Source organism: Paramormyrops kingsleyae, chromosome 24 (genome assembly GCF_048594095.1).
Source record: "Paramormyrops kingsleyae isolate MSU_618 chromosome 24, PKINGS_0.4, whole genome shotgun sequence".
NCBI classification, from domain to species: domain Eukaryota; kingdom Metazoa; phylum Chordata; class Actinopteri; order Osteoglossiformes; family Mormyridae; genus Paramormyrops; species Paramormyrops kingsleyae.
This window is the reverse complement of record NC_132820.1, coordinates 13906302-13929310: the sequence shown is the minus strand read 5'-3', so window position 1 is coordinate 13929310 and position 23009 is coordinate 13906302. Positions and strand designations below refer to the sequence as shown.

Below are 23009 nucleotides of genomic sequence, written 5' to 3'. Positions count from 1 at the left end.
TAAGTGTTAAGAGTAGGTCACAGCTCCTAAATTATTTAAGAGAGCTGGAGAGAACTCCTAAAACAGTTAGCAGTTGCACAACGGCAGCAGCACTAAGCGCACGAAAACGGAGACCGCGCACTTTCCGTCAAAGAAAGGACGTACTGCAGACGTCCGACAATAATGAATTGATAAAAAGGTACAGGCTCAATCATGAGGGCATACTTTTTGTTACCAACCTAATTAGGAACCGGATACAATCTCCTACGTCACCTAAAAATGCACTTACTGTTGAACTGAAGGTGATAATGATGCTACGTTTTTGGCAACTGGAAAAATATAATAATAATAATTATTATTATTATTATTATCATCATCTATTATAGCGAGGGTCATAAGAGCAATATAAGTAATGACACAAACCTGTAGCTTGCATGCTTGCTTTATAAACTGTGATTTCCTTTCGCGAGGTCGATAAAAAATTATACCACCTTTTTTCACATTCCTCTGCTGAACACCTTGTCCGAGGTGTCACAGCACTTACGGAGCTTGCAATAGCCCCCTAAGCGTTTTTTCCGTATTTGTAACAGCTGGGCCAAACTTTCCTCGCACTACCTCCTTCCATTTAAGCACCAATTGTGCCAAAAGAACCGTTTTGTTTGTCGTCCAGTTTGTTTTTCTTTTAGAATTCAATGTCTTGCTATGAGTTTTGCGTTTGACCCATAATTTATACAACATGTGCATCTATTCGTGGAAATTGATTGGTGGTGTGCTAGGTAGATTTTCGTACAACCATGCAATTAAAGGTATGATCACAGAAAGGTATGTTGTATAACGCTGCACATTAACGGTTTAATGTCACTAATATATTCACTGTGCAGCTTCTCTATTGGTTGAACTCAGTATTTGGGGCGGGATTTTATTTGTAGTCCTCATTTCACGACACTTAAATGCTGGCTCCGGCAACACTTAGGAATTGGGCTTAGACTTTGCTGAAAGTTACTTTTAGCAGATTTATACAAGGCTCTAAGCTCCTACTTTTTGCTAAGTTTTTGTTTACTCTTAAGTCCAAGTGTACGACCATTCTTAAGACCATTCTTAGGACGTTTTATGCATACCGGCCCAGGTCTAATTTCACTTTGGGGGGACTATGTTCCAAATCCAGCACACTTTTTAATGATATCGATGCTTTTTTGATATGTGGCACTTTAAAGAGCATTATTAGAATGTACTTGGCTAAGTTTGAAGCTGACACAATCCTTTATATTTGTGTTATGGATACACATTTGACCTAGTTCCAAACCCAGCAAACTTTTTGATGACGCTTACTTTTATGAAGCAAAATATGCCATAAAATTTTGTGCACTTCTCATACTTTTTCATTTTGGATGGTTAAAATTTATTATTATTATTTATTATGATAAAATTTGGCGATGTAAGTATGATATATCGCAGCACTATTTATTATTCTTGCATATAATTGACCATTAAATGCATTCAACGCGCATGAAAACTGAACGTTCATTTTGACACAATAAGTGGAACTAGCAACCGGAAGTCTCCCCCTTCTTCTTGCCAGCTTCACACTTCTCTATTTAGTGTTGAAGTTGGAGCCGGTTTGGGCGATCTTAAAAAGTATGCTTATTAGACTATGATTACTATAAATAATCATTTTGATTTACTACTCCAATTCATCATGAAGATTTCACTCTGATACTTTTGTGTTTGCAACAACGCAACAATGTTGCAAAGCGCTATTGTTTGACGTGGCCGCCAGCGAAAGATACCCAGCGTCCTTCTCAAACTGAAATTCTAGGTAGGCCTCAACTTTTATTTTCAACCGATACATTTATAAATATTATCCTTTCTCAAATTTGCAGGCGTGTATTTGTTGGAAAATGCATGCATTATGCTATATTTGCCTCGCTTTGAATTTAACAGTCAGTATTTGGCATTCAGGTAATGCTTTTTTTCATTCTGATGAATAATAAGTAAGTACTAATAAAAGCAACAATATTAGAAAGGCCCCATAAAGCTAAAAAATACTCAAGGCATGTTGCAGCAGTTCAGACAGGTGTGTTTCTCTTTTTATTACTTGAACTATTGACTTGGGTCTCTTTAGGAGGTGTTAACAGCTGTAAATCAAGATAAGATGACATTTAGGGTGTTTTTTATGGCTGCAGTGCAAGCACACATCTGTGAAAATTCCATTGTTTCCTTTTTTATTTTTTTTGTCTTTGTCTTTATTTTAAATTAAGGTTACAGTGTAAAGATATTCAATTCCAGTGTAGCCACGCCGAACTCACCTGCCCCAGTACCGTGATTATACAAAAAAAAAGAGAGGGGGGAGGACACAGAAACAACAATCATAACAATAACAGACATTAATCACCATGGAGAGAGAAAAAAAGAACAAAGAAAACAAAAAGAGGCAAATATAAATAATAATAAGAATAATAATAAAGGTGGGATAGAGGAAACAACCTGCGTGAAGTTGGCCCCCCCATATGTTTCAGATTTCAACCAAACTGGTCTCAATCGTATGTGCCGGATTGTGCTGTTAAAATTTTTGTTTGTGCTGTTTTAGTTTCTGAGATATAAATGTTTGTTTACATGGTGACGTCATCAGCGTAAAGTTGGCGCCCCATTTGCGTCTGATTTCCACCAGACCGATCGCAATCGTGTGTGCTGCGTTTGTGCTGGTTTGTGCCGTTAAAACTGTCCTTTGTGCTGCTTTAGTTTCTGAGATATTAATGTTTGTTTACATGGTCACGTGACACCAGCGTGACGTTAGCCCCCCATTTGCGTCTGATTTCCACCAGACCGATCGCAATCGTATGTGCTGCGTTTGTGCTGGTTTGTGCCGTTAAAACTGTCCTTTGTGCTGCTTTAGTTTCTGAGATATTGCTTATTTACATGGTCACGTGACTCCGCCGTTAAGTTAGCCCCCCATTTGCCTCCGAATCGGTCTCAATAGTTTGTGCCGTTTAAAAGTTGTCTGTACTGTTATTTTTCTGAGTTATACCTCTTAGTTTATGCCTTTACGTGATCGCCGTATAGTGCTCAGGCTCATGTTTCTCATGTTAACAGAAGGTGGAGCGTTTGATGACTCCGTGACAAAGCTGCACGTAGACTTAGTCAGCCCCGCCAGCCAGATACCGCATTTCAAGATCGTGCTGATTAAATTCAGGTTCGCAGTGGCTAACACCCATATGCGTTTCGTATGTAGCACTTTATATTCATTTTATGCTGCTTAGGCTACTTAGCCACACACTTACACTGACTTGATTTAAGGTGTAACTTTCCAAGTGGAATGAATTGCAACATAATTTAGCAGGACTGAAAGAAGGTGAGAGCTCCCCTAGTGGCTATGGGAGTGCATTTCCATAGAGCAGATATTATGGGTGGCAGCCTCATTGCTTTTAGATCACAAGTTGACAGTGCCCCCCCCCAGGCCCAAGGCGAAAGCAGGGGGAACCAGGCAACCGTGGCCGCCCCCACGGCATAAGGGCCCACAGCCACGTGCCCCCGAGACAACCACTCGCCCAACCCAAGAGGGAGCCCGCGAGGAACTAAGCGGGCTCCAACCCCCGTACAAGGAGGCCCGCAGAGGGGAGATCGGCAGCGAACCCCCCAGTCCCGCCTGCGATCCCCCCACTGAGGTAAACAGGTCCAGGGCCGAAGGGCCCCATCAACTGGGAACCCCCCCCCCTCCAACACTGCAGGATGATTGAAGGAAGGCCCGTACATACAAAGTGCCCTCCCCCCCGGGAGCAGACTGCCGGGGACTGAAGAGTGGCAGACCCCCCCACCCCGCCCAAACACAACCCCCGAATTTGCCTAGAAGGGCCCAGAGCGTCCCAAGATTCCCCGGACCGCCCGCCAGGGCCCCACCACGGCGCAGCAGTACCAAGAACCACCCAGCCTGCGGCCCACGAGAGGAGGACGCCCACACCGGCCAGGGCTGCCTGCATCCCCCCATGATGGATCTTCGACACGGTGGGCAACCCACCCGCACAGGGCCAGAGACAGAGAATTAGGGGGGGCCCCTCAGCCCCCATCGCATCCCCGTCCCATGTTAGTATACAATGTGTATGTGTGAGAGAGTTGTGTGTTTATGTCTACAATGCATTAAAATTAGTGGGTGCAGTTAGGATATGAGGGCCCCACCGCTGGCAGATGCCAGAGCTCCACCTGCCTCAACCCACCTCCTCAGCCCTAGTGTCATGTGGTGTCTAATATGCAAGCAAAAATTGAGGGGCAGTGTCTCGGCGCACCTTCCCACCACCCCTCAAAGCCCTAGTATCGTGTGAAATGTGGTTTTGGGCCCAGGGGAGCAATAAGGGCGTGCCAGGACTGGGCCCCCCCCGCACCGTGGCCAGATCCATGACTGGCCCCGATTAGTCCTCAACCCCGACCCTGCACAGCCAGCAGGGGCAGCCAACCGGCGTGCTCAGGGATGCCACAGGCAGCCCAGCAACACGGGACCCCCCCCACAGTGCCCAGACACCAACCCGCCCCCACCAGGCGACCGGGCCTGGGCCGGCCAGACCCCACATAGCTAATTGGTATGGCCCAGATCTGGCCCACACTATGCGCTTACACCCGGCCCACATACCGCAATGAATGATGGCCCCTTGATGGCCCAGATCTGGTTTGCCAGAGGTGGCCCACACATGGGCCAGCACAAAGCCAGATGCAGACATGTTGGTGGCCCTGTTCTGGCCCAGAACAGTTTCAGCTCGGGCACCAAATGTCAGCCTATGTGTACCTTAATCACGTCATGTAATACCTACTTAATATTAATTCAATATTCATTGAAATATTAAGTTACCTCATCATTCAAATAAAGTTGCTCTACCTTAATTTTTTTTGTTTTCTACTCAGAAATGTCCATGCAAATAGGTAAAACATTTTCTTTTGTATTAGTACCTTGTTTTACTTGAGTCAGGGGAAATAAAAAACAAGAACCGCATTTCACAATTCAACATTTTAATAAATGTTAAATAATAGTAATCATCATCACTTCATTAATCCCCATGGGGAAATTGCCTTTTTAAGTAAGTTGTCCACGAAGGGCAGCCACTCATGGCTGCACCCAGGGAGCTGGGGGTTATGGGTCTTGCTCAAGGACCCACAGACATGCAGAAGCTGGGTTTGAACTGGTGACCTTGCGATTACAGGCACACAGGATTAGCCCACTGAGCCACACAAAACACATGGCCCCAGCTGTTTGAGTATAAGAATTTTTATAAATAAATTACAAATATCAACTCTAAACACAAAAAGCATACAATAGGTATTTTAGACATCCAGAAATTGTGCAAATGTTGCAAAAGCAGTCAAGTAGAAAACAATTTGAATAGTGGAATGTAATTGTGTGCATTATATTTGTGTATGATCAGCAGGGTTAAAATATGAGTACAGTCAATCTATTTCAATACATCTGTATTGTACAGCAGAATACTATACACAGTACTATACACTATATACAATATGTATACAGTATCTAAGTAGTATTGCATTTGTAAAATGCAACTAGAAAACCCCTTGTGTCATGCTGTCTTGCCATGCTTCCCCGAAGATAATACTTGTCAAATTGGAACGTGTGTCTTCTGTACAAGTAATTTAGCTGTGGAGCTTAATGAAAAATGGCGGGACCACAATTCGCATCAGTTAGCATAGCACCGCCCTAGCAGACCATAGCTGCTCTGGGTAAAATTGTTCTAAAACATGTTACACAGCAAATGTGCCAGTGTTAATGGTGTCTATATGGGTCCACACCATTCAGTGTTACCTATAATACTTTACAGTGTGCAGTGAGTGTTGCTTTTACAGTGTTAATATTTATTAACTCATATAAACTTTATTTGAATGATGAGGTAACTTAATATTTCAATGAATATTAAATTAATATTAAGTAGGTATTACATGACTTGATTAAGGTACACATAGGCTGACATTTGGTGCCCGAGCTGAAACTGTTCTGGGCCAGAACAGGGCCACCAACATGTCTGCATCTGACTTTGTGCTGGCCCATGTGTGGGCCATCTCTGGCAAACCAGATCTGGGCCAGCAAGGGGCCGTCATTCATTGCGGTATCTGGGCCGGGTGTAAGCGCATAGTGTGGGCCAGATCGGGGCCATACCAATTTTGCTATGTGGGACCCCACCGCATACGGGCAACCACCCGCCCGGGAGCTGAGGCTGCGGCCCCAGCCGACAGAGCCCACGCACCAAACCCACCCACCCCAGTGCAGCGGCGCAGGCAAAACCCAGAGGCCCCACCCCCCGACTAGCCTGTGCCTTGCTGATGATTTTAAGATCCGCATTTATGAGTGATATTGATTGATAGCTAGAGGGGAGAGCAGGGTCTTTGTCAGGTTTGAGGAGCAAGTTAATATCTACATAATTCATATTTGGAGGAATTCTTTAATTTCTATAACCATTCTATGGAATAGTGGTGCTAGCAGAGGCCAAAATGCTTTATAGAATTCTGCTGGAAATCCATCTGGACCTGGGGCTTTCCTGTACATTGTAGTGCATCATGAAGTTCCACTATTGAGAGAGGTAACTCTAATACCGTTATTTGTTCATTATTTAATTTTGGTAGGTCAATGTTGTTTAAGAACTCTTCTATTTCAGAATTGGTTGGATTAATATTAGGTGAGTATAAGTTTTTTATTGAAGTCCCTAAATATCTCTCCTGGGCTATGAGTTGTCTTCTCATTGGGGTCTGTAACTGAAGAGATAGCTACTTTCTCTTTATTCTGTTTTAGTTGGTTTGCTAAAAACTTACTACATTTATTAATATGTTCAAAATTGTCCAAGAGTAATCTCTGTAAGTAAAACTTTTTGTCTCTTAATTCTTGCAGTTCCATTTTACATTTTGAGAAGGTGTTTTTCTTGGGAGGCAACATGTGCTGATTCCAAAGTTTTAATTTTCTGTTCTAGTTCTGTCTCGAGTGCTTTTTCCTTTTTCTTTTTAAGTCCTGAATATGAAATTATTCTGCCTCGTATTACAGCCTTTGCTGTTTCCCAGAGCATGCAGGCAAAGACACCCGGCAGGTCATTTGTTTCAATAAATGTTGTCCAATCTTTTTTAATAACTACTAGAAACTCTGAGTCCGTTAGTAATGATGTATTCAGTCTCCACCATTTAAAAGGTGGTGCACTAGCTTTTACAGTGACTGTCATAGTGACAGGTGCATGGTCACTGATTGTGATAGGGTGAATTTGTGTGTCACATACATCCTTCATAACTGAATTGCTGGTAAGAAAAACCTCTATCCGTGAGTAAGAATGATGGACTGGCGTGAAAAACGTGTATTCTCTGGGCGTGGCGTGAAATGTACGCCAGACATCGCATAGGCCGAAATCATTCATATATTGTTTTATTGTTTCAGATGAATGGCAAGTACGGTAACTAGCTGCTGTACTACATCTGTCAGATTCTGCATTAAGTACTAAGTTGAAGTCCCCTCCCAGTATAAGTTCTGTGTCTGAGTGTGTTGATATTTCAGCAAAGAGGTGGTGGAAGAAGGAGTCGTCATCATTATTTGGACCATATATATTGGCAATACATATCTCTTTGTTTTATTTTAATAATTATGAATCTTCCTTCTGGATCTATGATGGTGTCTTTACAGTTGAAACATATTCTTTTGTTAACTAAAATTGCTACACCTCTTTGTTTTGAATTATAACTAGCTAAATAATGAGCCCCTTGCTGGCGGACACTCACTCACAGAGCTGTGAGGAAAGACACTTTGTGAGTGTCGAGTATAAACCAGCCCTAACATTTAGCCTACATCAATAGCCTGCCCTATGCCTAACCTAGGCCACTGACAAGCTTTGGTTGAAACACACAAAATCTGTATCAAAGACAGTAAATACATATCTAGATAGTTCAACACCCACTCAATTTGGTAACTTAACCATTGTAAAAACCTCTAACATTGCTGGGCTTCAAGATATCCTAGACATGCTTCTGTAGTGTTGGCTTGGTTAATTAATGTTATATCGGGGCATCTTGCCATAACATTTGTGTCAGAGCAAAAATAAACATCTAGCTAACGTTATCAAAACATAAACATATTGTGGCAAACTAAAACATTTATGCAAATGATAAATCTAAAGTTAATGCATTAATAACTATTTTAGAATTTACAAGTCTCTACAGAGCCAGCTGGTTAACAATATACAAACAACATGTGACAGCAGATTATAGCTCACTAAAGTAACATTGGAGAGTGGATCCATGACACTATAGACAACGTTATTGATTTCCCAAGCTTACTTGCTGATTATGTATCTAAATTTCTTACTTAATGCTGTCTTTCATTGCTGATTGTTCCTCCTTTACTCTTCTTTTTATGTGCGCTGTCACTTTCTACGCCGCATCAAAGACAAACTCACAAGTGTCACACAGGATGTCATGTTTGCATATTATTGTTCGCACACGTCCAAAGATGGCTGTGGTCTGAAATCTTTGCACACAGTTCTGTTGCCGGGCAGAATTTTGCAGGGCACCAAGGCCACTGTGGCCTCTGAAGTTGGATTTTCAAAGGGGCATCAAAGCCAGAAAGAGGGGCAATGACGTCCATGGCCGTCGGTGAAATTCCTGCCCTCTCACCCGTGATCTATTAGGTTATTTACGGTACAGGTTTATATTTGACACTGTGGGCACCACCACATGCCGGGCCTTCTGCTGGTTCCTATAGTTATTCCAACCTTCAAAATATGCAATCAAAATATGAAATTTAGAAAAATAAATAAATGAACAAACAGTACAACATCACTAGAAACAAAAAAATCAATGTAATGCTTAATTGGCTCAGATGAAGAAGTGGAGTAACTGTTCTGCTGAGTTTTACCTGTGGAAGTGATTAGAATTGGTTCAGTTTGGAAGTATAAGACTTGGACAAGGATGTTATAAGAAGTAGTTATTAAAATGAGTTTCTAAACATTTCATAACACATTTAAGAAATATAATAGCACTATTTTAACCCATTCACTAAATTACATGTTAAACTGCTTCACCGGAGAAACTAAAGTGCTGACTTATTGTGAACAATAACTTCCATGACTTAGTGACAGCTCTGCTGAGTCTCAGGTCCTGTTGTGTGGTGTGACAGTGACAGACAAAAGTGGCCAGGATCTACAAAAGTCCCCGGTCCAGACAGCCCAAGAACCTGTAAACAAGGACCAGGGTCCGGAGCTTTGGTGTGAAAGCGCCTAATAAGGTGAGTAATGAAACCAACATTTGCAAGCAATTCAAAGAAGGAGGTCATTCCAAACTGAGAACAGCTATGGGCCGCTGGGCTCTGGTCTGTGACAAATGCAGCCCTCCAGAGCATCTAGATGGAAAAGTGCTTTAAAGTCATCAGTTCGGTGACTACATGTTTTTTTTTTAAGCACACAGTATATTACAGCCCACAGTTGTTAATCCAAATGATCAGAGCAAATCTGTATTTGTGACCAAACTGACTGGTTTCCTTTAGGTGAAAGATATTATAGCCTGTAAACTGAATTTTGAATATAAAGCTAACATTACTTCTGCTTTTTATTACAGAGTCGGACTGCAATATATGGGAACTGGTTCTTTACAACCCTGATCGTCTAAGCGATGGCTCACTCTTCCAATGAGGAGGTTTGGACGTAACGTTTCAGCATATGATGCATGTTGTTAAGGCCGTAAATACCAGACACTGAAAGACAGGAAAGCTTAAGTTCATAACATGAACAAGTATTTTCAGCTGAAGGTTGCTGAATACAGCAGATAGAAAGCACTCTCTCCGCAGTGCTCTTCCTCAGGCTACTTCCTTACCATACCGCACTGCACCAGACGTATCAGAACAAAATAGCTTAGCAGACAAAAAGCTCACTCTGCAGTGCTCTTCCTCAGGCTACAGCAAACATCAGTGAACTAACCTGGTTGAATAAAGGTTTAATAATAATGCAGAAAATAAACATACACATGTGCTTCTTATAGTAATAAAAGAATTACAGCAGGTGAGGTGTCTTCAGTAGTCAAATAAAACTGTGAGCAGGAAACCTGCCTTCTGTTAACGGAAAGGTCAGTGCATGTGTGGGAGTGACCATGTACGGGTTTGTGAGTCTCATGGACTCATCTCCGACATTCTGCAGGCCCAGACCTCGCTCCCCGACCTCTTGCTCGATTATCTGAAGGAGCTCAGTGAAGAAGAGCTGAAGGAGTTTAAATGGAAACTGAGTCACATAAAGTATAAAGAGTTAAAGTCCCTTCCCAGGGGTCAGGTGAAGGACTTGGATAGAACAGACCTCGCCGACAAGATGATAAGTTCCTACAGTGAAGTTGATGCTCTCAATGTCATGCTTGACATCCTGAAGAAGATGAACCTGAATGATCTTGCTCAGAGACTGAATGAAGACCTGCAGAAGGGTAATCATATATTTAACCTTTCTTGTTTTTTTGTCTAAATTGTAACCTCTTTAATCTCTTGAAAAATTAACATATTGTATAGCATTATATGGGAAATGTAATGTTTGTTAGATACTGAAATGAATTTGAAATTCTTCCTTATTTCAGGTCCCCAAGCAGAAAGTCAACTGGGTGACATATTGGAGCAGAGTAAGAGCTGTATGCTATACATTGAATTGAACCCTGTATATCAGGGCGGCCCATGGCATAAGCAGTACGGGAAAATACCAGGGGCGCCGTCCATTCATAAGGGTTAGAAAGGGAAGGGGGAAAATTAAAATTCTGACTTGTACTATATTGATTTACTACTATTATACACTATTATTTTGAAATTATAAAAGGGTTATTAGACTAACAATATTTATTGTTATAATATATAACAATATATTTGTTTTGCCCAGCGCCCCCCCCCCTCCCCTCCGTATCACACACTGTAGGCGTCTTTAAGTGACATTGATACGATTGATAAGTGTGTGACACGATTAATGGTATCTAATTCAAACAGACACTATCATGTCAGAAAGACCAAAGCCCTCCGGTGCCCAGGGAGGAAAAGGAGGAAGAGGAGAGGAGGGAAAACAGGAAAAAGACAGAGGTAATAATAACTAATCAGAGTGATTACCATGTTACTGTCTGTGGTTTGTGGAGTGTTACTAGCTTACCTTGGATAATTCGGCATTTGCTAATTTAAAAAATAGGTAGAATTAATGTTAGTTACTCCCAACATAAATTCATTAGGGAAAGTTGGAAATACTGTTCAGGTGTTTGGGAACGGGAATAACCTACAACATCATTTTCAGAAATACACTTTATCTTTAAAGTGTCCTGCTGCACCTGCAGGGACCGTCCACTGTGTCTGTCTCAGGATAGTAAACTGTAATAGTCAAATAAAATGCTTTTCTGTTCGCATCCCCCTTTTTAACTAATAGTTTAAAGCCTTTGCATTTGTATTATCAATTAGTCTTATATACATTACAAACAGCATTATCATGTGAGCGACGTGCTCATTGAATGAGGTTTTGTGCATGAATGCCAGCCAGCTGTAATTTATCTTGCTGTTTACTTTGTGTTTAGAAAGTTATAATCTGGCTTAGGTGCTGTTATTGGCTGGGTTTAATGCCACCCCAGCCAGGGCCGGTCTGTCCTATAGGCGACATAGGCGGCCGCCTAGGGCACCATCTTCTGAGGGGGCACCGACTTGCCAGCCAATTTCACATTGGCTCCAGCAGGGGGCACCGGTGGTGATACTCTCCTAGGGCGCCACATCAGCTAGGACCGGAACTGCTGTTTGTGTTTGTGTGTGGGGGGGATTATGTATACCAACAAAAATTACCTGCTGTTTCTACGGTGCGGGGACTATATCTCACATCCGCGGAAACATCTGTGAATGCGATCAAAAAACGAAAAATGCCAAAAATCTCGTATTTTGTTTGCTAGCTTATGGTTAAGGATAGGGCTGGGTAGGGGTTAAGGTCGTCAAGTTGGGATTAATGTTGTGTGTTTTAATCCTCTTACCACACTGATCAGGATCATGTTGAGAATTAGTGCATTTTCCTCTCATTTTTCTTCAGGGGAGCTCATGTTCAGCATGATCAAATGTACCCTGAAGCAGAACTGTGAGTGTGTATTTGAAGGGAAAGGAAAGGAAGGACAGCCAACACTTCTCAGTGAGATTTACACAGAACTCTACATAACTGAAGGTGGGACTGGAGGAGTCAATGATGAACATGAAGTGAGACAGATTGAAACAGCATCCAAGAAAAGGCGAACAGAAGATACTACAGTCAAGTGCAATGATATATTCAAACCCTTATGTGGGCGTGAGACACCTATCAGAACTGTACTCACTAAAGGGGTGGCAGGTATCGGGAAAACAGTCTCTGTGCAGAAATTTATTCTGGACTGGGTTGATGGAAAAGCAAACCAGGATGTTCACTTCATATTTGCTCTTCCTTTCCGGGATCTGAATTTGATTAAGGATGAATACAGTCTGATTGAACTGCTTCACCGCTTTGTCCCAGAACTGAAATTGCTTGAATCCACTGAGCTGTTTACGAACAAAGTTTTGTTCATCTTTGATGGGCTGGATGAATGTCGCCTTCCTCTTGATTTTCAGAACAATGAGAGCTGGTTTGATGTAACAAAGAAAATGTCACTGGATGTGCTGTTGACTAACCTCGTTAAGGGGAATCTGCTTCCATCCGCTCTCCTCTGGATAACCTCCCGGCCAGCAGCAGCCAATCAGATACCTCCTAAGTGTGTCCACCAGGTGACAGAGATACGAGGGTTCAGTGATGAACAGAAGGAGGAGTATTTCAGGAAGAGATTCAGTGATCAGAGCCTGGCCAGCAGGATTATCACACATGTGAAATCATCAAGGAGCCTCTTCATCATGTGCCACATACCTGTGTTCTGCTGGATTTCAGCCACTGTTCTTGAGAAGCTTTTCAGTGAGACTGACAGGGGAGAAATTCCAAAGACTCTGACTGAAATGTACACACACTTCCTGATCTTTCAGACAAGTTTAAAAAATGACAAGTATATGAAAAAGTATAAAACCAAACCTAATAAATGCTTTGATTCTGGTGAGGAATCCCTGTTCTTTCAGACTAGATTAAAAAATGATAAGTATATGAAAAACTATGAAAGAAAGCTTAATAAACACAGCAAGAAATTCCTTTTAAAACTTGGTAAACTGGCTTTTGACAACCTTGAGAAAGGCAATCTCATATTTTATGAGCAAGATCTGACAGAGAATGACATTGATGTCAGTGAAGCTTCAGTTTACTCTGGAGTGTGCACAGAAGTCTTCAAGGAGGAATATGGGTTGTATCAGGAGAAGGTGTACTGCTTTGTGCATCTGAGCATCCAGGAGTATCTCGCTGCTTTATATGTGTTTCTGTCAAACTCATCAGCTGACCTACTGAAGACTGCAGTGGATCAGGCATTAGAGAGCAAGAATGGACACTTGGACCTCTACCTCCGCTTCCTCCTGGGCCTCTCAACAGACTCCAGTAAGACTCTGCTACAAAAACTACTGGGACAGACGAGAATCAGCTCACATACCACTTTAAAAAGATCCTTAAAATGGCTACTGGGACAGACAGGAACCAGCTCACATAACATTAGGAAAACAGCCAAATACATCAGGGAGAAAATACAGGAGAATTTATCTCCAGAAAGGACCATCAATCTCTTCCACTGTCTGACTGAGCTGGGTGACAATTCTCTAGTAGAGGAAGTACAAAGATACCTGAATTCAGGAAACCTTTCAGCAGAAGGCCTCTCACCTGATCAGTACTCAGCTCTGGCCTTTGTGATGCTGATGTCAGATGAGGAGCTGGATGTGTTTGATCTGAAGAAATACATCAGATCAGATAAAGAGTACTGGAGGCTGCTGCCTGTGGTCAAGAACTCCAGGACGGCTCTGTAAGTGACGTGGGGATGGTAAATCATGTCTGGTCTGGCAGCAATACATGAATATTCTTTGAAATATATAATATACATATAATTTATTTCTCTTCATGCATTAATACCTGGGTTTCATTTTGATAATCTTGACTACTGCTGTTTCTATGGCGGTAGCTAATCTGGACCACAGATTTTATAATGACTGAAGGTGATAATGTAGCAACAAACAAAAAACATTTTTGTTCCCATCCAGTCTGCCTTCTGATCACAGGCACAGCATCCTAACCTGCTATAGAAACAGTGAGGGCTCTTTATCCACAGGGTGTATAAGTGGTATGTGAGTGTTATTGTCAGCAGGTGTGTTCATGTGATGGAGCCCAGAGCTGGGAGCTTCTGTATGACTGCTATAAATGTGAAAATATGGACATTGCATTGTCGTTAAACAGAACATTGCTCGCGCTGCTACGCCCTTTTTCGCGTGGTGCTTTTCTACTAGATTTTCACTATACAATCCCGCAGCGAGAGAGAGAGAGAGAGAGAGAGAGAGAAGAACCATCGACTCAGTTGTGATTACGTGATGCCAGGCAGACAAAGCATATATGTAATACTCATTTTGCAAGACCTCGCTCGTTTATCAAGTTAAAATGTATTTTAAATTTTTGCTTGTCTTGCAAAACACTCGCAAACCAAGTTACTTGCAATCCAAGGTTTTACTGTATAATGTATTTACCCTCTTGGATCAATAACTAGGATTTTTAGGAAACTAGATTTTATATTAACTGAAGGTAGTGATGTAGTAAAAACAAAAAAGACAGGATTTCCATGACCATCCTTTGTGTAACAAATAACCAAAGATACAGCATCATACAGAATGGTCCAGTTTTCATTAATAGTGGGAAACCACTCATATTTGTTTCAGTTCTGGATGCTGTAGGAAGCATTTCTGTGAATACTAGGTGTGATGCGTGACTCTTTGGGTTCAAACACTGTGTCCGTGAGTGGAAGGTCGCTGGTTCAGATCTCCTGGCCGGCAGAGTGATGTCATCACTGGGTCTTTGAGCTGCGGGGGCGCTGGATGCTGGCCGACCCTGCGCTGTGGCCCCCAAACTTCCTCTCACCTGTATATGTGTTGGCGTGTCTCTTGGAGAGCAAGATGGGAGGGGCGAAAAGACAATTTCGCCATGGGGATGAATGAAGTATCATTATTCATAAATCGTTCAAACAAACATTTCTGTTAAAAGCCTGTTTCACAGGATTGATAGCTCTCCAATTAGTGTATTGTTGATAAGGGCTGGGATGTATATGTGTCGTTTTAGTTTAAAAATATCGCAATAAATAATATTTTTGAGCCCCACCCAAACACAGAATTCAATTTCAATTCAATTCAGTTTTATTAGTATAGCGTGTTTTCACATTACATTGTCTCAAAGCACTTTACAGCATCCCTGCCCAAAGCCCCCAGTGAGAAAGTCAGAGTCGACAGTGGCAAGGAAAAACTCCCTAGAAGGAAGAAACCTTGAAGGACTGCAGAAGTTGTTGTAGTTAATGAGGCAATGGAACGTCTGATACTGTACTTTGGAGCTGGGGCCGAAGGGAGGCTATACTGTATATCAAAGGTTAACAAGTAATGACCTGAAAGCAGAGGATTCTGAGGTATAATAGATATGTGTTCCACCAGGACACCATGGCTAAGAATCACATGCAGGTTATGGTTACAGGCATGAGTAGGCCGACTACATTCTGACCATCACCTACAGAGTAGCAGCAAATTTTGTTGTTAAAGGAACACTGTCATTCTCCATATCCTCCTGAGACCCAAGGAAAAAAGTGTCCTTCAAATGTAGGTTATTTGTCTTTGGAGGAAATAAGACAACTTACAATTTAGATGTTTTCAAATTTATTCTTATTTTAATTTCACAGCATGTCCTCTTTAGTGCACAACAAGAATAAATACGTTTCCCAACATCAGTGAAAAAATAAATGCAAAAATACAATGTCCACTACAATGGACATAAATGAATAGGTCGGGTCTCAGGAGGATATGAATATTAAAATCGCCAACAATCACGGCTTTGTCAGTAGTGACCACCAGGTTTGTTAAAAAAAGTGCAAACTCCTTAAGAAAATTACTGTAGGGACCAGGTGGTCTATACACAATAACAATGGTGATTAGAGGTTAGGGAACGGGCAGTCTCTACACAATAACAATAGTGATTGGAGGTTAGGGAATGGGCAGTCTCTACACAATAACAATAGTGATTGGAGGTTAGGAACCAGGTGGTCTATATACAATAACAATGGTGATTAGAGGTTAGGGAACGGGCAATCTCTACACAATAACAATAGTGATTGGAGGTTAGGAACCAGGTGGTCTATATACAATAACAATGGTGATTAGAGGTTAGGGACCAGGCGATCTACACACAATAACAATAGTGACTGGAGGTGAATAACTACAAAGAGATGAGCCAGCAAGACTAAGAAGAAGAATTTCAAATAAAAAGCTATAAGCACTTTGCTCAGACACTCCTAGGTCAGACTGAAATATTGCACCAGCACCAGCACCTTTGCCATCTGGTCGAGGGTTATGCTGTAATCAGCTGGAGTAGATTCATTTAGTGTCATGAATTCATCCTTGCACTGTGTTCCTCTGGCTTCTATGATTGATTTTACAGTCCATTTGCTTTTTTGTAAATATTTATGTGGTTTTGCTCTGTCCTTCCTCAGTAACATGACTGTAAGGTATGTCCCAGGCAGGTCGCTCAGATCATCCGGCAGTAATTTACTGATTATACCTAAAACCCGGCTGGGGAGGGAGGGGGCAGCTTTTAGTCACTATGGTCCCAAACTCTGGAACTCTCTCCCAGAAAAGCTGAGAGCTACTGAATGTCTTAGTGCTTTCAAAACTAGACTGAAAATGCATATTTTCACCATAGCATATAATAATATTATCAGTTTTTTTTAAATTATTTTATGCATTTATTATTGTCAGTTATTGTGGGGGGGGGGGGTCACTTCCCCAAGAAGACATAGGGGCTAAAGGCCCCTGTGAGGGAGGGGCCCCTACAGAGAAAATTGCTGGTTAAAGTCCCTTATGATGGTATTTTTTTTATATATATTTTTTGTTTTATATATTTTTTACTCTATTTTACTCTATTTCTTTTGCGCTTATTATTTTTTTACCCTGTGCTTAATTGAATTTCTTTTTTTCTTCTTCTTAAATGTTTGTAAAGCACTTTGTAAACCCTGTGGTTAAAACAAGCTATATAAATAATGATTGATTGATTGATTCAGATGGAAAGATGAGAGAAAGAGACAGACAGAGACACACACACAAAGGTTTGGGAAGCTCAAAATTCCCAGCAGAAAGCTGCACTTGAATGGCTGACATTCTGACTGCTGACTCGAAGATAGAAGTTGGTGATGTGACAATACTGAACTCACAAGAATGGCGAACGCACGGTTACTGCAAGGGACAATGCTTGTGAAATTCTGCACTATAATACCAATATTTCTATTTTACTGCTTCAGAATCTTAGGCTAGAAGGCTGAACTGAAAGGAAATCATGAATCCTTCTGTTATCCTGCTTTGTATGTAGCCTAAGCGTGTTTCTCCAACAAAGGTGATAATCACTAGTTAGTCACTGTCAGATATTGACACCGGGATACTTGTCTGATTACGCTGATTACCGATAATATCGTCATATCAGTCAGACCTAATTGGTGATTTGACATGTTCCCAGGTTTAACAATACAGGGAAAAGAGATTTTATTCATGGGATCAGGAATCCAAGTGCCAGTCACTGCTGCATTAGCTGCTGGGGATGTTCACATCTCCTCCTTTCTGTGATACGTGTCGAGTGTAGGGACACCTGGCAGAAAGATGGCTGAGGACTGCACTGGAAGCACTGGTCTGACTATTATGGGAGGGTTCACGTCCATCTTGCTGTCCATGTGACCCTACATATTCTGTGATTTTTGGCTGTAGCTTGTACACTTAATGGTGTTACCTCTAGTTTTGAGGTAAGATGCACTGACTCACAATTAGTGATCATACGATGCAGCAAATTGCAGGACGCACAGTACACTCTGCAAACTATAATTCATTTTGAAATGTAAGCTGTGCTGCTAATTATATTGCTTATTGTAATGTTTTGTATTTAGCTAATGTGTAGGATCTGTACTTGTCTGGGTCTTAAAGTGCTTTCTGTTCCAGGCTGAACAGCTGTAATCTCACAGAGAAATGCTGTGAGATGCTGGCTTCAGCTTTAAGATCAAACTCCTCACCCCTGAGAGAACTGGACCTGAGTGACAATGACCTGCAGGATTCAGGAGTGATGCTGCTCTCTTCTGGACTGAGGGACTTACACTGTAAACTGGAGATACTGAGGTCAGTATTACTTGGTATTCCACACTGTAAATTGGGGGTACTGAGTTGAATATTACTGGATATTCCACACTTTAAACTGGAGATTCTGAGGTCAGTATTACTGGGTATTCCACACTGTAAACTGGGGGTACTGAAGTCAGTATTACTGGGTATTCCACAGTCTTCACCAGCATCCAGCATTTTCACAACAAGACCATGGGAGACTCTGTACACTCCTCTCCTTGAGGAGATCCTCAATGATTCCACTAAGCAGACAGTTATATCTAGTTATATCTTTGCAGACAAGCAGCCGTTAAACCCCCGAGAACCAACCATTGCTGCTGGTCTCTCCCTCACTTTATACAGCTAATTACATGCAAATAGATGGCTGTAGATAACAATGTTTTGATTTCCTTTCTGCAGGCTGTCAGGCTGTAGAGTCACAGAAGAAGGCTGTTCTTCCCTGGCTTCAGCTCTGAGGTCAAACCCCTCACACCTGAGAGAGCTGGACCTGAGTGACAATGACCTGCAGGATTCAGGAATGAAGCTGATCTCTGCTGTACTGGGGGATACACACTGTAAACTGGAAATTCTGAGGTTAGTATTACTGGGTATTAATAATAATAATAATAATAATAATAATACATTTTATTTATAAGGCGCCTTTCAAGTCACCTAAGGACACCGTACATGAAAAATGTAAAATCACTAAACAATAAATACAATAATAAGAACATGCCTCACAAAAAATAATAATAATAATAAGAATGAATAAAAATAGAAATAAAAAATAAAAAACAACGTAAAAAGGAAACTGATCCATCACTGATAAAATTTCAGGGTGATGTATGGAAAGCCAGTAAAAAGAGATGAGTTCTCAGAAGTTTTTTGAAAGTAGGAAGCTCAGTGCTTTGATGAAGTGCAAGGGGGAGAGAGTTCCATAATTTAGGACCAGCTACACTGAAAGCCCTGTCAACCATAGAGTGGAACAGTGAGAAAGTGAGCATCAGTGGACCGCAGAGTATGTGTAGGTTAGTATGACGTTAGGAGATCAGAAAGATATCTAGGTGACACTATGCTTTGAAAACTAACAAAATAATTTTGTATTGAATGCGATATTGAATGGGTAACCAGTGAAGCTGGTGTAGAACAGGGGTGATATGTTGCCTGGATTTGGTAGACGTAAGAACACGTGCTGCGGAGTTTTGAACATATTGCAGCCTGCTGAGGTTCTTAGCTGAAATGCCGAATAGCAGGGTATTACAGTAGTCTAACCGGGAGGTTATAAAGGCGTGGATGAGAGTCTCTGCAGAGGTAAAGGTAAGAGAAGCTTGTATTCTAGATATGTTTTTGAGATGGAAAAAAGCTGTTCTGGTGATGTGTTTGATATGGGAATCAAAAGAAAGTGTTGAATCCATCATGACTCCAAGATTTTTTACTTCAGAGGTAGTAGTGGTGAAGTACCCAGGGATAGACAGGTTTAAATGCTTGATCTTGCTTAACATGGTTGGTGTGGCAATCAAAATAGCTTCTGTTTTGTCATGATTGAGTTTGAGAAAAATTTGTGCAATCCAAGTGCTACTGGCGGTGAGACATCCCACCAAGCCCAATGGAGAGAGTAGGGTAGAGGGATTTGAATGAATATAAATTTGTGTCATCGGCATAGCAATGAAAATTTTATCCATGCTGACGAATAATATGACCAAGGGGAAGAATATAGATGAGAAAAAGAAGAGGGCCCAAGACAGAGCCCTGGGGGACTCCGTGTGTGCATGGTGCCCTGCGCGACATGAAGCTATCAATGGACACAAACTGTTCCCTGTCAATGAAATATGAGGTAAACCAGGAAAGTGGTATACCCTTAATGCCTACCAGAGTTTCCATACGGCTGAGCAGAATTTTATGACAAACTGTGTCAAATGCGGCAATAAGATCCAGTAAAAGGAGGAGACTGACATGGCCTGTGTCAGCCACAACCAGCAGATCATTGACGACCTTGACTAGGGTCATCTCTGTACTATGCTTAGGTCTAAAACCAGACTGCAATTCTTCCCAAAGACTATTTTTCGTTAGGTGATCCTGTAGCTGTAAGGCAATAGTACGCTCAAGCAATTTTGCAATGAAAGAGAGGTTGGAGATAGGACGATAGTTATAAAGATCATCAGCTGCAGTCCCGGTCTTTTTAAGGACAGGAGTGATGACTGCAGTTTTAAATGAACTAGGAACAGTACCAGTACAAAGGGATGAATTTATTATCTGTGCAATGAGCGGACAAAGGGCAGGCAAGCAGCACTTCACTAGTTGAGTGGGCATGGGATCCAAAAGAGATGTAGTGGGCTTGGATTTTGAGACAAGGTCATAGACAGTAAATTCATCTATGGGTGTAAAAGCAGAGAATGATTGAGTTAACTGAACTGAAAACATAGAATCCTCACTCAGATTAGCTGTAACCGATGATGTCTGGAGCTGGCAATAAATAGAGCTAACTTTATTCTGGAAGTGGTTAAGGAATTCACAGCAGAGATCAACTGAAGATAAAAGTGGAAAAGATCTAGGAGGTTGGAATAGGTTAATAATTGTAGAAAAAAGAGCCCTAGGATTATTCTGACCATTTGTAATGAGTGAGGAATAATAAACTGATTTGGCCTTATTGAGGGAATCCTTGTAAGCCAACACGTGGTCTTAGTACGCTTGAACATTTATTTATTTATTTATTTAACCTTTAATTAACCAGGTTTGTACCTTAACATGTACAGTTAAGCCAGTACTCCTACTACGTCTCTCTAATTGGCGTCCTACTGCCTTCATTTTACTTAGCTCCGGTGTGAACCATGGAGCAGGATGTAAAAATGAGAGCGTGTTTTCATGGGAGAGTTCTGGTTAAGCACATTTGAAAGTTGTGAATTGTAAAGTGTCACTTTATCGTCAAGGCTTAAGTTACCAAAAGCCTGATCATTAAATTGGGAATGTAATGTAGCTAAAAGCTCAACCACATTAATGTTCTTAATATTTCTGTGGGTAATGGAACGTGTAATATGACAATGACGGCGTTGCTTAGGAACCACTTTATTAAATAAAACAGCTTTGTGATCAAAAACAGAAAGATCCTTAAGACTGAGATCAGTCGGAGAAACGCCATGGGAGAAAACAAGATCAAGCATGTGACCTTTCGAGTAGGGGTGTAACGATACACCAAAGGCACTATTCGGTTCGGTTTACGGTTTTGGAGCCTCGGTTCGGTTCGGTTTCTGTTTGCTGTGGGGTTAGGGTTGATGTCATCTAAACAGCAATGCTAAGGAACAATAGATTCAGTTAATAACAAGAACAACTAAACTTTTTCTTTATTAACTTTGCCATCACATTTTTAGTACAGTCAGGATACCTGAGTAAACAACAAAAATTAAATAAATACTAGTGTTGTAGTTCTCGAGACCGGTCTTGAGACCAATTTTTTGTGGTCTCGGTCTTGTCTTGGTCTCGACTCTATTTGGTCTCGGTCTTGTCTTGGTCTCGGACATAGCGGTCTCGATGGGATGGGGAAAAAAAGAGAAAACTGCACATCCTCACAGAACAGTATCATTATTTATTACGCGCCTCAATTCAAATGCAACCAGTCAGATGCATCCATTTCAAAAACGTTACATTTTATACATTTTCTCCACGGACACTGCCAGTGCTTCACAGTCCACAAACATCATACACATCGTATCATACATCGGCAAAAAAATGTCCGAAAATGTCCGCGAAGTCTATAGCATAGTTATAATTCAAATAAATTAGGTATTTTACATTGATTAGAAAGCACGGTCTTGGAGGTGCAAGCCAATCTGGAGGCTCATGCTCTTCAATTCAAAGCAAAGGATCATTACATAGCTGTATTCATAGCTTACCCGAGGCCTCTGTCCCTGGTATAAGAGACTTAATATGAACATCTTTCTGGTACATCCCATCTCTTTCCCTTGACGAGGTCTGATAAAATGGTTATAGGAGAGGATTGCTGAGAATATTATTTTCCATCAGGTCTCGTAACTATGACAAATCTGGGAGATTTTAAATGAGAGACATATGGACATACGGACAATATAATTGAAAAGATAACATGAATTTGATTTAACGAGTAATGACACTTTACAGCAATGCCTTTTTTCTCTACAGTTGATCTGGGTAATGTGATGTCGATTCTAGCCCTAGTCTGTTTTCGGTCTTGGTCTTGGTCTTGGTCTCGACCAGTCTTGGTCTTGGTCTCGCTTTAGTGTGTCTTGGTCTTGGTCTTGGACTTGGTCTTGGTCTTGGTACCCTCAAGTCTCGGCAGTGTCTTGGTCTTGATACCCTCCGGTCTCGGCAATGTCTTGGTCTCGGTTTAGGCGGTCTTGACTATAACACTAATAAATACCTCCAATATAGACTAGTCAGAAAAAAACAATTCTAATACTAACTTTAGAATATAATATTTAGAACAAAATTTAGAACAAAAGCTCATCATTACTAATACAATTTAATCAAATGTGATAAAATAAAGATGTGTTTAAATTGTTTAAATTAGTTAGAGACAAGTGACGTCAACCTCAACAATGGGCAGCAGGGGGCGTGAGAGTACCGCGGTACGCCACGAGAGTTTCGCGATACGTATCGTGGTTGGTGTATCGCGATATTTCGGTTCGGTTTGTAATATCGTTACACCCCTACTTTTGAGTGGGAGAGTTTGCATGTTGTATAAAATCAAAGCAGTGCATCATATTGAGAAAATTGTCAGCAAGGTTGCAAGTATTTGAGTCAATATGTATATTCA

General features: G+C 41.3%; 1 protein-coding gene across 1 annotated transcript in view; it reads left to right on the top strand.

Moving 5' to 3' along the window:
* The first annotated feature begins 1585 nt into the window (after positions 1-1585).
* LOC111854350 (uncharacterized) overlaps positions 1586-23009 on the top strand; it is a 37558-nt gene continuing 16134 nt past the window's right edge. The window contains exons 1-10 of the mRNA XM_072706733.1: positions 1586-1795; positions 3434-3978; positions 8480-9223; positions 9553-9630; positions 10128-10401; positions 10549-10590; positions 10946-11035; positions 12012-13869; positions 18068-18241; positions 18644-18817. Coding sequence (XP_072562834.1) covers positions 9607-9630; positions 10128-10401; positions 10549-10590; positions 10946-11035; positions 12012-13869; positions 18068-18241; positions 18644-18817 — 2636 coding nt within the window. The 5' untranslated portion in view covers positions 1586-1795; positions 3434-3978; positions 8480-9223; positions 9553-9606. The remainder of the gene's footprint in view (positions 1796-3433; positions 3979-8479; positions 9224-9552; positions 9631-10127; positions 10402-10548; positions 10591-10945; positions 11036-12011; positions 13870-18067; positions 18242-18643; positions 18818-23009) is intronic.